The 17,941-nt window shown below is 40.1% G+C and overlaps 1 protein-coding gene across 4 annotated transcripts in view; it reads left to right on the top strand.

The window, feature by feature from the left end:
• Positions 1-2,062: 2,062 nt before the first annotated feature.
• LOC100272218 (insulin receptor 2) overlaps positions 2,063-17,941 on the top strand; it is a 128,756-nt gene continuing 112,877 nt past the window's right edge. For 2 of the 4 annotated variants that reach the window (XM_021599800.3, XM_090232150.1), the window contains exon 1: positions 2,083-3,295. In XM_021599800.3, coding sequence (XP_021455475.1) covers positions 3,217-3,295 — 79 coding nt within the window. In that variant the 5' untranslated portion in view covers positions 2,083-3,216. Of the gene's footprint in view, positions 3,296-17,941 lie in introns of all 4 variants that reach the window. The other 2 variants (XM_090232149.1, XM_090232147.1) reach the window with 2 other exon arrangements.

The raw sequence follows: 17,941 nt of genomic DNA, 5'->3' as shown, positions 1-17,941 counted from the left end.
CTACTAAGTTCTCATCATAACTTTACCTCAGCAGTACTCTCTGTAAAGCAGTCTACAATGCATACAGGAGGAGGCAGAGGAGACAGAGAGAACCTTTGTGAAGCTAGTCACAATAAGGATTAGCCACAATAGTGGAATTTGCAGTTGGCCTTCAAAATAAAAGGCCCTCATTGAAAGTGATGCAAATGGTTACAAATAGAGGAGTCATTACATATTTGGACTAAATAATAGTATAGAAGGTTGGAATGTTTTTATATAAATGGAAAAAAATACAATAATTTGTTAATTTGACAAATGTTGAAATCGCACTGTGGATGTTTTACACTTCAGAATTGCATTGGGGACATACTTATATTTCACTGTACAGCCTGACCTATGAATTGTAGATACCCCATTTAATGTATCAGTATCAGTCTACTCAGTGACACCCACAGAAGACAACTGTGAAGAGATTACACAAATATTAGGGCCGTAGCTCATATTGCCAGTCTCTGAAACCACAGTGAAATGAGCCAATTTAAGCTTACCAGTGAAATTACTATGGACATAAATATTGCACTGTACAGCCTTACAAATGGATTGTCGATCAATGAAATGATCTACTCAGTGACACCCATAGAGCACAACTGATAAAAGTCTAAACAAATATTAGCATCATAGCTCTTATTGCGGAACTTTGACTGTGGGAAATCACCTCCCCATTCACCAACTGACGTTCATATTCAAATAAAATTGTATTTGTCACATGCTTCGTAGACAACAGGTGTAGACTAACAGTGAAATGCTTACTTATGGGTCCATTTTCAACAATGCAGAGTTAGAGATTAGATAACAAATAAAATAAAACATTGAAATAGTGACACAAGTAATAAATACAGGGAATAACAAATCAAAAATAAATAGTCAAAATAACATGGCTACATATAGAGAGTAGAAATTAACATGGCTATCAATATACAGGGAGTACCAGTACTGAGTTGATGTGCAGGGTACGAGGTAATTGAGGTAGCCATGCACTGTACAGCCTTACCTATGGATTGTGGATAAATGAAAGGGGGTATCAGTGTACTCAGTGACACCCACAGAACACAACTGTAGAGATTACACACATATTAGCGTCATAGCTCTTATTGCAGGACTTTGACTGTGTGAAATCACCTCCCTATTGTGCGTATTGGTTTGTTTCAAACCTGTCCACATGCCCATAGCTGGCAGCACACATGTAATCATAAATTCAGAGTGCAGCTGCATGAGACCTGATCGTAATGCCTGAGGTAACTTTGGGTTAACTTTGGATATACCTATAGGGCTAGTTAGGAACCATAGGTAAATTACACATTGTACATGACAATATGTTAAAATTCCAATAGCTCCAAATTTCAATTACTTAACCTCAAACCAACTTTAAAGTGTAGAAATTCATATTCAAATATTGAAAGCATTTAATGATAAAAACTGAAAGGTGTGCAACATGAAAATATTTTCTAATTTTCATTGTGTAATTATTGATGGTCCCTAACTAGCCCCCGAGACAGGCTATCCAAAGTCAAACCTATTTTGACTCGGTCACACACCAGAAGCTAATTGGCCACCTGCGAACACACACACAGACGAGACACCCACATCAAACCACAACCAACTCATGTTTGAATTCAGTCATGGCCCATAGAGATAGACAGGACTCATCTTTAAATCTGCAACATTATGGCGTCTTTGACAGCACCATTGAGGCAACAATCCATTGGAATCCCCACCCAGTTGACTACTTTAAAATTGTGAAAGTATAGTGGAAGCTTTCAATGGCAATGTCTATGCTAAAATTATTTATATCCATTATGAGTCCTCTATCTATCTCTGTCATGGCCGCTAGCATTTTAATGAACCAAATCTAAAACGAGGCCAAATCGGGAAATTCAGCCGCCCTTTAAAAGAAAAATGGGGTCGAGAATGGGCTTCCATACTAACACAATTTTGTTAGACTGTTGGTTTTGTATAATGCTATACACTGCAATCCACACATTGCTAGTTGTGCGCACCGTTACTCCAGTCCGTGTTTTCCTACATACCCTATCTGCCCCAGCTGACTGGTAGTAGTTGTTTACTGGTGGATAGACATGGAGAAAAAAAGGTGGGAACCTGAGAGGTGCTGTATACGGTAATCGAAGTTTTTCCCCCACATAGCAGGTTATTATGCCATTAAGTTTGTTTACCTAATATTTCTGATTCTGACAGCGGTTATTTAATTGCCGGTTTTGAAGCTTCGTTGTTTATATGAGCTGTTTTGCCAGATAATCTGAAGACGGGAGTTCTCACACTTTTTAGCAATGTGCTGGAAGCGGGGGGATATTTGTTTAGTGGCTAAACGTAATGTTCACTGGATCCATTTTTTTTTTTGAGGGGGGGGGGGGTGTTTTTCATGTTGTAGTGGGCTGGCTGTAGCGACTGAATCAGTTCAGAGGAAGGTCGTTCAAATATATCCACGTTTTTCCTGCACGTATCCAAATTTCATGGGATGTGTTCACATTTATCCTCTCACATTTTAAAACTAGGTGTTTTTCCTGTGATACGGCGAAGAAGTGCAATATTGGAGTGCATGAAACACTCAGCGACCTGTGGATTACAGCAAGCTAGCCAACGTTAGCTAGCTTCTTGGGTCTATAGAAGTTCGGCTACATAACTGGATTTTTGGAAAGAAGAGGACACCCAGATTTCTAAATTATCAAGCATTAATCTTAAAGAATTGCTTTATAATACGGAAATACGGTCTCCGAGTGCCTTTCAACAGTGGAACCTCGTTTATCGTGGAATGAGGCCGTGGCTAGTTACTTTCTAGTTTAGCTAACGTTAGCGGTGTGGGATGTATTTTTTTTCTCGAATCGGAATACTTTAAAAAGAAAAATCAAACATTCAAGTGAACTATCCCATACAATTGTGTGAAATGACTATTTTTATTCGCAAATGTGTCGCCAGAACACACGATCGCGCTATTTAGTGGTCATTTTTTTAATGGAGAAACGAAATCCCAAAGTTAGCTGAGAAGATATTGCTGTTAATTAAGATACAACCACGTTGGACCCCTGGCCCCTTTTTAAGGGGGCTAACTGGACTAGCTAGCTTGATTTATCTTCTCCTTTTGAAAACGTTTTGTTTGTATTGGATTTCTTAAACGAACTTTGGATATCTTCAAAACACACAGAGAACACACTCGAAGTCACAATGCGGCTTGGGACTTCAGCGGTTGTTTTGGTTACTTTTATCTACATTGGATGTCAGTGTGTCCTAACAAATGGAGAAAGTAAGTAAAGCTATAGTTGTAATGCAATGTTATGTTGCTGACTATACACGCCCCATTATTCTACTAACGAATTATTTGTTGCAAATGTCTTTCTGCACAACATTTTAAAGTTAATTTATTGAAAATGAATTAAGTAAAGGATTATTTGCCGTGGTCAGTTGAACAATATGGTTGTTTCACCATTTTGCCACGACACAATTTTACCTTAGGGTGGAAATGTGTTTCCCATAGTTATGTTTCTAATATTTGCTTGCAAAATTATTACAGAATACCCACCGCCTCTTAAAAATATAGTATTGAGGCCTGGCGTTGATTCGTTAACCGGAGGGCCAGATTAGCTCCTGTTACTGGACTATGGTGGTCTTTTACAGCGAATCTAAACTGAAAGTTGCAGGATTCGCTTGCACAAAGAGGCAGGCCTCTTCGTGGCGACTTGCTACACACAGTCTCGTTGTAGCAGGACATGTAAATTCATTTAGCCATCTTTAAGGTCCCTGAAAACCCCATAAATTCAGGTTTAGCCTGCATTCTGGGTTTGCTCTAGCTAACTTTAGCGATTAAAGAACTAGGTTTTCTGTTGAGACGCTAATTAACTATCGCGAGCCGTATGGATGTTGTGCGTTCGATTGAATTATTTACCGGAGGTAGAGGCGAGCAAAACCCTATCTAGTTATTGACCACGGTGTTTATATAGCTTGCTAGCTAGCATCGATTGCTCACATCGCTCCCAAATGCCTAAACGAGTATATGGTTTAGCTGCGTAGCTAGATGATATTGTTTACGCTTGTCCATCCCTCAAAATAAATGCCAAAAATAATGTTGACATTCACACCGTCTCATTTCACCATGTGCCAGACAATTACTGTGAGGATGTTTACTACAGAGTAATTTAGTATTGAAATGGGAGAAACAAAACAAGATTATAGCTGTATATCCTATTCCTTGTGTTATGAGAAATGTTATTCCTTTTGTTATGCGGGACATTTTGTATGGAGAAACCAGGCAAATCAGTGTTTTTAAATTGTGGCTTTTAGTTACATTTGCAGATTATTGATAGTTGTTGGCATAGTCTTTATCACAGCTTTATTTGAGCTATCCACGTCTGAGAGAAATATAAACCCCACAGTCCCTGTTTTGATCCAAACATTTTCAGATCATGATGAAATCATTTCACAGCATACAATATGATTGTCTCTAATCTTCCATGTTTGCATGACTCCGAGCCATGCATATTATGAAGTGGTATTCCATACATTTTATTTAATCTACACTACATATTTATTTTCTAGCCATATGGAATATTTTCTAGATGAGTGGACCTGGAGTAGCTTTTTTCAGACTTGACTGTGGCAATGTTGTGCTGCACTGAATTTTGCCTAATGAAAATGTCTAATTTACAGTCTTTGCATATTTCTCTTGCTACAAGACTGTCAGAATTATGCTCTGTTTGCTTCCTTGTAAAGCTGACACATTTCTAGAACGTTTTATCTAGAACGTATGAGGCTGTTTGTAAACATTAAGGAAATAACTAGTAGGCATTCCTGTGATGGCCGCATGAAGTGAAAGCATCTATCACATCCAGCTGGGATTGGGAGTCCCATAGGGCGGAGCACAGCGTCCGGGTTTGGCCGGGGTAGGCCATCATTTTAAATACAAGGGGCGGCAGGTAGCCTAGTGGTTAGAGCGTTGGGCCAGTAACCAAAAGGTTGCTGGATCGAATCACCAAGCTGACAAGGTAAAAATCTGTCGTTCTGCCCCTTACCCTAGAGAGGTTATGTGGGACGCTAGCGTCCCATCTGGCCAACATCCAGCAGGGCGCTAAATACAGAAATGCTAATTATAAAAATTCAGAAAACAAAATATATTTTACATAGGTTTAAAGAATAGCTTCTTGTTAATCCAACCACGGTGTCCGGTTTACAAAATGCTTTTCGGCGAAAGCATACCTAGCCCAGAATATAGCCCAATTGACAAATTATTATAAACAGTAACCAGCCAAGCAGAAGCGTTACAAAACTCAGAAATAGAGAGAACATTAATCCCTTCCCTTTGATGACCTTCATATGGTGGCACTCAGAAGACATTCATTTACTCAATAAATGTTCCTTTTGTTCGATAGTCTCTTTATATCCAAAAACCGTGTTTGCACGTTTTCTTCAATAATCCACAGGCTCAAACAGTCAAAACAGGCAGACAAAAAAATCAAAATTGTATCCGTAAAGTTCATAGAAACATGTCAAAACAGGCAGACAAAAAAATCTAAATTGTGTCCGTAAAGTTCATAGAAACATGTCAAACAATGTTTATATTCAATCCTCAGGTTGTTTTTAGTCTAAATGATCTATAATATTTCAACTGGACAATAACATCGTCAATATAAAAGGTAAACAAGAAATGCACTCTCTCGGGATTGCGCATGAAAAAGCTCTGCCACACGGTAGGGTCCAACTCTCTCATTTATAAGAATAGCCTGAAACAATCTCTAAAGACTGTTGACATCTAGTGGAAGGTATGGGAACTGCAAATTGAGTCCTAAGTCAATGGATACTGTAATGGCATTGAATAGAAAACTACAAAACCAAACAAACTAAAAACTTCCTGAATGGGTTTTTCTCAGTTTTTTGCCTGCCAAATCATGTCTGTTATACTCACAGACACTATTTTAACCGTTTTTGGAAACTTTAGAGTGTTTTCTATCCAAATCTACCAGTTGTATGCATATCATATATTCTGGGCCCGAGCAGCAGGCTGTTTAATTTGGACATGCTTTTCATCCAAAATTCAGAATGCTGCGCCCTACCCTAGAGAGGTTAACCCATTGTTCCCCGATAGGCCGCCATTGTAAATAAGAATTTGTTCTTAACCGACTTGCTTAGTTAAATAAAAGGCAAAACAAATGATAAATGCTACAATCTCAAAGATTTGACTGTGTTACAGTTCATATATGGAAATCAGTCAATTGAAATTAATTTGGCCCAAAATCTATGGATTTCACATGACTGGGTATACAGATATGCATCTGTTTGTCACAGGTACCTAACTTTTTGTTAGGGGCCTGGATCAGAACAAGTCAGTATTGGGTGTGGCCACCATTTACCTCAAGCAGTGCATCACATCTCTTTTGCGTAGAGTTGATCAGGCTGTTGAATGTGGACCACAATGGTTGTGCGAATATTGTCTGGAACTGGAACACTGTCGATCCAGAGCATCCCAAACATGCTTAATGTGTGACATGTCAGGTGAGTGTGCAGGCCACTGGGACATTTTCAGCTGCCAGGATTTTTTTTTATTACCCCCTTTTCTCACCAATTTTGTGGAATCCAATTGGTAGTTAGTATTTTCCCATAGTTGCAGCTCCCCTACAGACTCGGGAGAGGCGCAGGTTGAGAGCCATACGTCCTCCAAAACATGACCCGGCCGAGCCGCATTGCTTCTTGACACGCTGCTCGTTCAACCCGGAAGCCAACTGCACCAATGTGTCGGAGGAAACACCCGGGCCCACCTCAAGGAGTCGCTATGGGAAATTCCCTAAACCGGATGACGCTTGGACAATTGTGAGCAGCCTCATGGGTCTCCTGGTCACAGCCGGTTGTGACCCAGCCTGGGCTCGAACCTGGGGCTGTAGTAATGCCTTAGACCGCTGTGCCACTTGGGAGGCCCACAAGATTGACCTCCTTGGTCAGAATGCCAAGTGTCATGTCTGGAGGACACCTGGCCCATCCCTGGTGAAGCATGGTGGTGGCAGTATAATGCTGTGGGGTTGTGTTTCAGCTGCAGAGACTGGGAGACTATTTGGGATTGAGTTGAATATGAACGGAGCAAAGAACAGAGAGATCCTTGATGAAAACCTGCTCAAGACTGCCGACAGGACAACGACCCTAAGCACACAGCCACAACAACGCAGGAGTGGCTTTGGGACAAGTCAATAAATGTCCTTGTGGCCAAGCCAGAGCCCGGACTTGATTCCAATCGAACATCTCTGGAGAGACCGGAGAATAGCTGTGCAGCGATGCTCCCCATCCAACCTGACAGAGCTTGAGAGGATCTGCACAGATGAATGGGAGAAACTCCAAATACAGGTGTGCCAAGATTGTAGTGTCATAGCCAAGAAGACTTGAGGCTGTAATCACTGCCAAAGATGCTTCAACAAGGTACTGAGTAAAGGGTCTGAATCCTTAGTTGAAGTCAGAAGTTTACATACACTTGGAGTCATTAACTCGTTTTTTCAACCGCTCCCCAAATTTCTTGTTAAAACCTCTTAGAGCTCCCCCCTACTTTGTGCAATTTCCGCCTGAAGACATACCCAAATCTAACAGCCTGTAGCTCAGGCACAGAACCAAGGATATGCATATTCTTGGTACCTTTTGAAAGAAAACACTCTGAAGTTTGTGTAAATGTGAATTGAATGTAGGAGAATATAACACAATAAATCTGGTTTAGATAAAACAATGGAAAAAAACATACGTTTTTTATTTTTGTATCATCTTTAAAACAAACATTCAGATAGGATGATGGGGACAATTTCAGTGAAATATATAAGAGGGCAACAGTACTTGTGCAAAGTTTCAGAATGAAAACTTCCAAAATGAGTGCGCTACCCAGGTGTCCCACACAAGTAGCCCAAATGTACCCAAGTGGCCAAATTAATGAAGGTATATATTTTGAAACCAATAAATAAATTGGGGAAAAATATAATTATTGATAAAAAAAAATATGGCAAAAAAATACATACATTTTACAAAATAACATGGGTAACTATTTACACACTTTCAATATTTGGAAGACCCTCAGTCCTCTAACAAATCAAATCTATTTATATAGCCCCAGCCTAAAACCCTAAACAGCAAGCAATGCAGGTGTAGAAGCACGGTGGCTAGGAAAAACTCCCTAGAAAGGCAAAAACCCAGCCAGTCCTCTTCTGGCTGTGCCGGGTGGAGATCAGTGATTGAAGAGGGTACAACAGGACAGCATCTCGAGTAAAAATTAACAGTTTAGGGTTCCATAGCCTCAGGCAGAACAGTTGAAACTGGAACAGCAGCAGGGCCAGGTGGACTGGGGACAGCAAGGAGTCATCATGCCAGGTAGTCCTGACGCATGGTCCTAGGGCTCAGGTCCTCCGAGAGAGAGAAAGAGAGAATTAGAGAGAGCATGCTTAAATTCACACAGGACACCGGATAAGACTCCCATTCGGAGTCAGTGTCACTGTTAAAGAAAATGTTCAGTTAGAATAGTTTCACATATGAGCCCTTATTCAACAGATATATATATATATATATATATATATGGGGTACAGGGAACATAAGGTTGAATATATTATGACCTGCTAGATCTACTCTCTTTTATATTATGACAGACCAGCTAGATCTACTGCCATAATTATATTACAACAGACCAGCTGTATCTATTGTCTCCATTTCACTTTGGCCATTGTTGTGGGCCTGCCCTCCCCTCAACAGCCTCAAATAGGCTATTTCATGTGGGTTGGGGTGGGGCGGCAGACACACGCATCTCACATTTCATAACATTACATGTTTATATATTGCTTCTAAAATAAAATAAAAATAATATTTTATATTATTAATTTCGAACAAGGGCATTAGCATGATAAGAACTTACCAGTCCAAAATGATGTCCTCTCCCTTTCAAAAAATATTCATCCACAATCGCTAAATGAATCGTCCTACAACAATCTCTCTCACTTTCCCAATCAATTTATTCTAAAATTGTGTGTATATCTGTATATCTAGACTTAGATTTAGCTTTCCCTGACTTAGTCGCCATACTGATTGATATATATATAAACAGCTGAATCTACGAGTTTACCAAACAATGCAGTGCGTAATATGTGTTTCTCTTTCCGGTATGAAACTTCAATAGCGGACGACTCTCTTTACGCTGGAGCTTACTACATGGGTTGGTCTTGCAACACATGAACTTGACCTATTGCCGTTTACCTCAGCTCATTGGCTATCTACCCAGCTAGATTTCAAGACGATCAGTGGTCATTGGGTTAAAATACAGTCAATCAACGAAACAGTGGTCATATCATTGGTGCACAGTGATGTCATTACTTGTTGTCTTCAAATCGGTTTCTTTCAGTCAATACGTCCCGTGAAATGGCACATCACGTTTGATTGTGTTACAAACAAACCAGGTGATTGCAGTGAAACCAAACATGACTGGAAAAGTCACGTTTTGTGTGGGTTATTTACCTGGAATGTGTCGTTGAAAATGGAATGAGACGGAATTCACAACAAGCGGTTCAAAGTGTTTCGTGTTAGGCTATAAAAACGGATATTATAAAACAAAAGATCATTCATTGTGTAACAATGAGCATTGGAATTGCAAACAGACGAAGATCGTCAAAGGTAAACTATTTCTTTTAATGCAGTTTGTGATTGTTACGCCTGTGCTGGTTAAAATAGTTTTTTTTATGGGGCTCTATGCTCAGATAATCGCATCGTATTCTTTCGCAGTAAATCCTTTTTTAAATCTGTCAACACAGTTGGATTAGCAAGATTCTAGGCTTTAGATACATGTGAGACACCTGTATCTTCATGAATGTTTAATATGACTATTTGTGTAGCGATCGCCGTATGTTGTGGAATTTCAGCCCGCTAGCGGGTTCCGTGCGCAGTGAGGTTAACAAACTATAGTTTTGGCAAGTCGGTTAGGACATCTACTTTGTGCTTGACACAAGTCACTTTTCCAACAATTGTTTACAGACAGGTTATTTCACTTATTCACTGTATCACAATTCCAGTGAGTCAGAAGTTTACTTACACTAAGTTGACTGTGCCTTTTAAACAGCTTGAAAAATTCCAGGAAATGGTGTCATGGCTTTAGAAGCTTCTGACAGGCTAATTCACATAATTTGAGCCAATTGGAGATTAACCTGTGGATGCATTTCAAGGCCTACCTTCAAACTCAGTGCCTCTTTGCTTGACATCATGGGGAAATCAGCCAAGACATCAGAAAAAAATTGTAGACCTTCAAGTCTGGTTCATCCTTTGGAGCAATTTCCAAACACCTGAAGCTACCATGTTCATCTGTACAAACAATAGTACGCAAGTATAAACACCATGGGCCCACGCAGCCGTCATACCGCTCAGGAAGGAGGCGTGTTCTGTCTCCTAGACATGAACGTACTTTGGTGCAGAAAGTGCAAATCAATCCCAGAACAACAGCAAAGGACCATGTGAAGATGCTGGAGGAAACAGGTATAAAAAAATATCTGATATGAGTCCTATATCGACATAACCTGGGAAGCCGCTCAGCAAGGAAGAAGCCACTTCTTCAAAACCGCCATAAAAATGCCAGACTACGGTCTGCAGCTGCACATGGGGACAAATATCGTACTTTTTGGAGAAATATCCAATATACAATGACCCCAAGCATACTTCCAAAGTTGTGGCAAAATGGCTTAAGGACAACCATGTCAAGGTATTAGTGGCAATCACAAAGCCCTGACCTCAATCCTATAGAAAATGTGTGGGCAGAACTGAAGAAGTGTGTTATGAGCAAGGTAACCTGACTGTTACACCAGCTCTGTCAGGAGGAATGGGCCAACATTCACCCAACTTATTGTGGGATGCTTGTGGAAGGCTACCTGCAATGTTTTACCCAAGTTAAACTATTAAAGGTCAATGATACCAAATTCTAACTGAGTCTATGTAAACTTCTGACCTACTGGGAATGTGATGAAAGAAATAAAAGCTGAAAACAATAATTCTCTCCTATTATTCTGACTTTTATCATTCTTAAAATCAAGTGGTGATCCTAACTGACCTTAGACTGGGAATTGTTACTAGGATTTTCTGGTCAGGAATAGTGAAACTGAGTTTAAATGTATTTTTGCTAAGGTGTATGTAAACTTTCGACTTCAACTGTATGTAAATGTGATATAAAAGTTGTTTTTTATTATATCAATTTGCTAAAATGTATATAAACCTGTTGCTTTGTCATTATGCTTTGCCGTATTCATTGATCTGGCCAAGGCTTTCGACTCTGTCAATCACCACATCCTCATCGGCAGACTCAACAGCCTTGGTTTCTCAAATGATTGCCTCGCCTGGTTCACCAACTACTTCTCTGATAGAGTTCAGTGTGTCAAATCGGAGGGTCTGTTGTCCGGACCTCTGGCAGTCTCTATGGGGGTGCCACAGGGTTCAATTCTTGGACCGACTCTCTTCTCTGTATACATCAATGAGGTCGCTCTTGCTGCTGGTGAGTCTCTGATCCACCTCTACACAGACGACACCATTCTGTATACTTCCGGCCCTTCTTTGGACACTGTGTTAACAACCCTCCAGGCAAGCTTCAATGCCATACAACTCTCCTTCCGTGGCCTCCAATTGCTCTTAAATACAAGTAAAACTAAATGCATGCTCTTCAACCGATCGCTACCTGCACCTACCCGCCTGTCCAACATCACTACTCTGGACGGCTCTGACTTAGAATACGTGGACAACTACAAATACTTAGGTGTCTGGTTAGACTGTAAACTCTCCTTCCAGACCCATATCAAACATCTCCAATCCAAAGTTAAATCTAGAATTGGCTTCCTATTTCGCAACAAAGCATCCTTCACTCATGCTGCCAAACATACCCTTGTAAAACTGACCATCCTACCAATCCTCGACTTTGGCGATGTCATTTACAAAATAGCCTCCAATACCCTACTCAACAAATTGGATGCAGTCTATTACAGTGCAATCCGTTTTGTCACCAAAGCCCCATATACTACCCACCATTGCGACCTGTACGCTCTCGTTGGCTGGCCCTCGCTTCATACTCGTCGCCAAACCCACTGGCTCCATGTCATCTACAAGACCCTGCTAGGTAAAGTCCCCCCTTATCTCAGCTCGCAGGTCCCACCTGTAGCACACGCTCCAGCAGGTATATCTCTCTAGTCACCCCCAAAACCAATTATTTCTTTGGCCGCCTCTCTTTCCAGTTCTCTGCTGCCAATGACTGGAACGAACTACAAAAATCTCTGAAACTGGAAACACTTATCTCCCTCACTAGCTTTAAGCACCAACTGTCAGAGCAGCTCACAGATTACTGCACCTGTACATAGCCCACCTATAATTTAGCCCAAACAACTACCTCTTTCCCAACTGTATTTAATTAATTTATTTATTTTGCTCCTTTGCACCCCATTATTTTTATTTCTACTTTGCACATTCTTCCATTGCAAAACTACCATTCCAGTCTTTTACTTGCTATATTGTATTTACCTTGCCACCATGGCCTTTTATGCCTTTACCTCCCTTCTCACCTCATTTGCTCACATTGTATATAGACTTGTTTATACTGTATTATTGACTGTATGTTTGTTTTACTCCATGTGTAACTCTGTGTCGTTGTATCTGTCGAACTGCTTTGCTTTATCTTGGCCAGGTCGCAATTGTAAATGAGAACTTGTTCTCAACTTGCCTACCTGGTTAAATAAAGGTAAAATAAATAAATACAATTATAAATTGAAGGACTTAAAAAAAAATCAGTTTTAGTATAAGGCTGTAACATAATGTGCAAGTCAAGGGGTCTGAGTACTTTCTGAATGTACTGTACATAAGGTCATTTTCTGCTGAAAAGTATTCTGTTTGATGGCATTCTAAAAGAAGACCATGTTCTGTGAAATGTCTTTTATACAAACCCATTGCTAGGATTTATAAAAGAGCCCTAAGCCATTACGATGCAAATGTTTGTCTGAGAAGTTTGTTTTGTACCTTTTTTGATTCTGTATTCTATACAAGTATTTTTTTTGCATTCTGTTTATTAGATTAGAATATGGCCAAATGCCACAGATTAAGTCTAACAGGCAATAGTAATCTCAGGAGTTGTGAACAAAAGGATTTCCGTGTCCTTCGTCTGTAAGGTGTTTGTGGGGAAGCAGGCAATACGCACTGTAAAATAAATGAACGTCTCGTTCCTCTTCCTAAATGTTTCAGCTTTTATCCCTCTCAACGTACCCTTTTCAGTCTCTCCCCTCTCGCTGTCACAATTTATAATCTGGTTTGTATGTGTTAAGTGAGCTCTTCCTCTCACACTCAGTGTTCACTAGGGATGCAACGGTACAGTGGGCCCACGGTTCGGTATGTATCACATTTTGTGGGTAACGGTACGGTTTCGGTATCTTGTATTTAAGTTTTGTCTTGTATGACTCTCATACAGTGGATGAGTTTGCAACACGTAGCTCTCCCAGTCTAGTACAAATGGATCTGTCAGTGAGGTAGCTATGAGTTGCTCTGGAGGTCCATCTATCAGTGTAGAGAGTTAGATGGGGTGTCTGTCTTCGTTTTCAATTTCTCTCCATGATGTTTCATAGTTTGAGATTTACTTTGCTGCTGAAATGTGTGCGGGAGGGGACATTCTTTTCATTACATTTTTTGGTTACATTTTTTTCATCAGGTGGTGACAATCCTGAGTCATTAACTGCCGAAAAGGGTTGCTTATCTTTGGCTCTGAATTCTCCCGCCCCTTTTGTTATTTATCTTTTTTCAGAATTTGTCACAAATTGTTGTTGGAAGGCAGCAGCGAGAGATTGTTGTTTTCGCTAACGAGTGGACTCTCCTTGCTCCACCTGCAAGGGATATGGCCGGGTGATGGCGACGTAAGTTACATGTGTTAGAAGTGTTTCCACTCGAGTAGCCGACAGTGGCAATGCTTTCAGTCTGTACTTTGTTTACGTTTTTCTTACCCTCCATCGTATTGAACGCTGAATCCAAAATGTTCCCACACAGTGGATTTGAAAGACGGCGATGCCTCTTCAAATTTGCTACTCTTGTCTCGCTAGCGCTTGCCATTGTCAAGTTGGAGCTGAGAGAATATTTGTTTTTTGTTTCCCCTCTTCATGGGTCCCCTTTAGGGAGGTTTCCTACTGAATGTCATTGCAAATCGTCCATTGGTGTTTTAAGGGGTAGGGTTGTGGGGTGTTTTTTTTTTGTCTATCTGCGTTGTTTTGAACTTTTTAAAAACTTTTTTTTGTACATAATGTTTCCACTACCATCTCTAAAGACCGGAAATAACTTCTAGACATCAGGACTGCGATTACTCATCACGGACTAGCAGAATCCTTTTTCTTCTTTCATGACTCTGACGAGCCCGAGAGGAGGGATATACGGCTCTCTCAGGAACAGGCCCCGACCCCAGTGATGAGCGTGTGGAGGAAGAGGCCAGAGGGCGGGCTGCCGTCTGAGGAGTAGGAGGCGATCGAATAAACCCCCACTCCCCTCAGTTCTGCTCGCAAACAGGCAATCTTTACAAACATGTACAAAAATAGTACAAATTTGTTAAACAATGCAGATAAACAACAAAAAAACTATCGGTTGGGGGCATGTAAAACGTCTGCCTTATCATAAATATACACGTTAACATGTTCATTCTGAGACATTTTCTCTCATTTTGTGTGCAAATGTCACATCTATAGAGCTGGAATTGCCCTTCTGTAAGTTTAAGAAATATTTCCTATTGTATCCCAACTGTTCACTGTCACCTAAATCAGGTAGGCACATTTCCATCATATGATGTGGAAGTGCATGGATTTAAATGCTTTCCATCTGTTATGTAATGATAGCCCTTGAATCTTTTCTGTCAGATTACTGTTGGCAGGCAGCACTGCTGCAAAACATTTTTTACTCCGAGATGGCAACCACCCTTCTCACATTTAACCATTGTATACAGTTACTGTTGTAACATTAAAATTATCGACAGGGCTAATGAATGGTGCTAGTCTAAGAACAATTGATGCCTGAACAAATGATGATGTGATGCTCATGTCTCCACCCTAACAATGGAGTCCCAATGGCGGGAAGGCAGGTGACTAGCTTGGCTCCAAAATTATTGGGATTATTTTTGACAGATTTTGTCGAGTGTGAAAACCTCTCGCTTCGCGTCTTCCTCTCGATTTAAACACATACACCAAGCCCTTCCCCCTGCCACTCATGTCAACTAAATCGAGAGATCACTTCTTTCTCTCTGACAAGTGGTTTCAACTTACTATTTTCATTTGTAGGTTTGGTATAACAGAATCGGTCACATGGACACCCGAAACACATTAAAACATAATTTTAAGTAATATATATAGAGCAAGTTAACCTTTCTAACCACACCCTTTTTGTCTCAACTCAAATTGCGTGCAGAGGAAACACTACTAAAACAGGAGTATCAATGAACATTGAATCTGCATTTTAGCCAAAGATTGTTATATTAGCTATCTATCTAGTCTTTTAATTTAAAACATAAATAAATGTGCTATAAGCATAAAACACAATTTACATTCTGAGAATTAAGGTAGGCCACTTGATTTCAACATCTGAACAAAGTTGACAGGCAAGCATGCTGTTCAATCAGTTGGAGATGGACAGAAGGGTGTGTTCATAACAATTCAACTGTTGCAATATAATCATTTCCTGGCTACTTGCTAGCATGTGGACTTGTACTTGAGAGATTGTTTATGACATCTGTGTTAATTTTCTATAATGTCTAGTCATTATTTGTGAATGTGCGTTATGCATTGTTCCGGTAAAATGTGTTAACAAAAGGGGCATTTTCATAGATTGATTTGAAAGCCAGATCAGTGATAATTGCAAAAAGTAGGTTACACAATTTTGATACATTTTATTAAATTATTAGTGGGGCTTCTAATTTGCCTAATTTCATACGCCCTGATTCATACACTGCATTCCAGCAAATACAATTTTTTCCCTTTTGTACAAATGTTCCTTTTTTCCCAAAATATTATTTTTGTAGGCGAAATAGCTCCGTTTGTTCTTCACGTTTGCCTGAGAAATCGCCTGGAAATTGCGGTCACGACAACGCCAAAAAAAAGGCTTTTCAGTAGGGCCGAGAGGAAAAATGGCTACCTCTGTATTTTACGCAAGAATCACTCTGAGAGCAGGTGACCACTTACGCAATGTAGTCGCTTACGCTCATTCTTCAACATAAAGGCGTGAAACTACGTCAAAATGCTGTAGACACCTTGGGGAATACGTAGAAAAAGATATCTGGTTGTTAGTCCATTCACTGCTCAATAGGGACGCATCGGAACGCAGAGCTTTCAAAACATGAGTCACTTCCGGATTGGATTTATCTCATGCTTTCGCCTGCAATATCAGTTCTGTTATACTCACAGACAATATTTTCACAGTTTTGGAAACTTTAGTGTTTTCTACCCTAAGCTGTCAATTATATGCATATTCTAGCATCTTGTCCTGTTCTAGCAATAGCCCGTTTACTTTGGGAATGTTATTTTTCCAAAAATGAAAATACTGTCCCCTAGTTACAAGAAGTTAACTTTGACGATCTTCATCAGAATGCACTCCCAGGAATCATTGTTCCACAATAAATGCTTGATTTGTTCGATAATGTCCAAGTAGCTACTTTTGTTAGCCCGTTTAGTACACAAACCCAAACGCTCGTGCAGGTCCATCCGAACGTCGGACGAAAAGTTCAAGAAGTTATTACAGGTCGAAGAAACTTGTCATAATAAGTATAGAATCAATCTTTAGGATGTTATAAATCTTCAATAAAGTTCCAACCGGAGAATTCCTATGTCTGTAGAGGTACCATGGAACATAGGTCGCTATCATGTGTAATACGCGTGACCAGGACCTGGTTCTCTGCCAGACCACTGACTCAAAGAGCTCCCATCCGGCTCCACAACACAGTAGAAGCCTCAATCAAGTTTCTAAAGACGGTTGACATCCAGTGGAAGCCCTAGAAAGTGCAACTTTATCCATAGCCCACTGTGTATTCAATAGTGGCTGGGTTGAAAATAGATCAACCTCAGATTTTCCACTTCTTCCTATTTGGATTTCCTCTCAGGTTTTTGCCTGCCATATGAGTTCTGTTATACTCACAGATGTCATTCAAACAGTTTTAGAAACTTCAGTGTTTTCTATCCAATACTACTAATAATATGCATATATTAGCAACTGGGACTGAGGAGCAGGCCATTGACTCTGGGCACCTGTTGTCCAAGCTACTCAATACTGCCCCTGCAGCCATAAGAAGTTAAGTACTGTATGTATGACCGTTAAGGCTGGGCAATGAAGTTATCTACCACAACCCTTTACAGACACAATGCAGCTACAGTAACATGTCGATTAGTGACAATTAAAAAATATATATATAATAATGCTGCATCTGTAGCGTTGATCTTTTCAGACAGTCCGGCATAGAATGGTCTGTTTCCCTGACAACAAATGTTGCTGATTGATGTTTTTTAGGCTGTTCTTTAGGGTATGGTAGCTAGATGTGTTTCATTTCTACTAAATGGCTTGGTAAGGCACCGCATTTAACATCCTTTTAAAGTACTATTTAAAAAAATAAATAATCTAAAGAGCAACTGGTCTGTGCCAGATTTCACTGGATGTTTAAATGTGAAGCATCCAATTGGCATTTACAATTAGAGGAAACCTAGTAGCTGGCATTGGGAGAAGCTAAAGCAAGATGGATTTTCCATACAGTTTTCTGTTTCCAAAACTGGAATCTGTAACAGTGGACTGTGTTTATGTGGACTATACCCTTTGCCAAAGTTTTGAGTTATTGCACACGCTCACTTTAGATAAGGCATTCGCTAACGGATATATGCAAATAAATGGTAGAACGCGCCAATAGGATCTCACTAGCTCGTGTTTGACT

This window comes from Oncorhynchus mykiss, chromosome 4 (genome assembly GCF_057628025.1).
Source record: "Oncorhynchus mykiss isolate SJ-2025 chromosome 4, ASM5762802v1, whole genome shotgun sequence".
Taxonomy (NCBI): Eukaryota; Metazoa; Chordata; class Actinopteri; order Salmoniformes; family Salmonidae; genus Oncorhynchus; species Oncorhynchus mykiss.
This window is presented reverse-complemented; position numbering and strand designations above follow the sequence as displayed.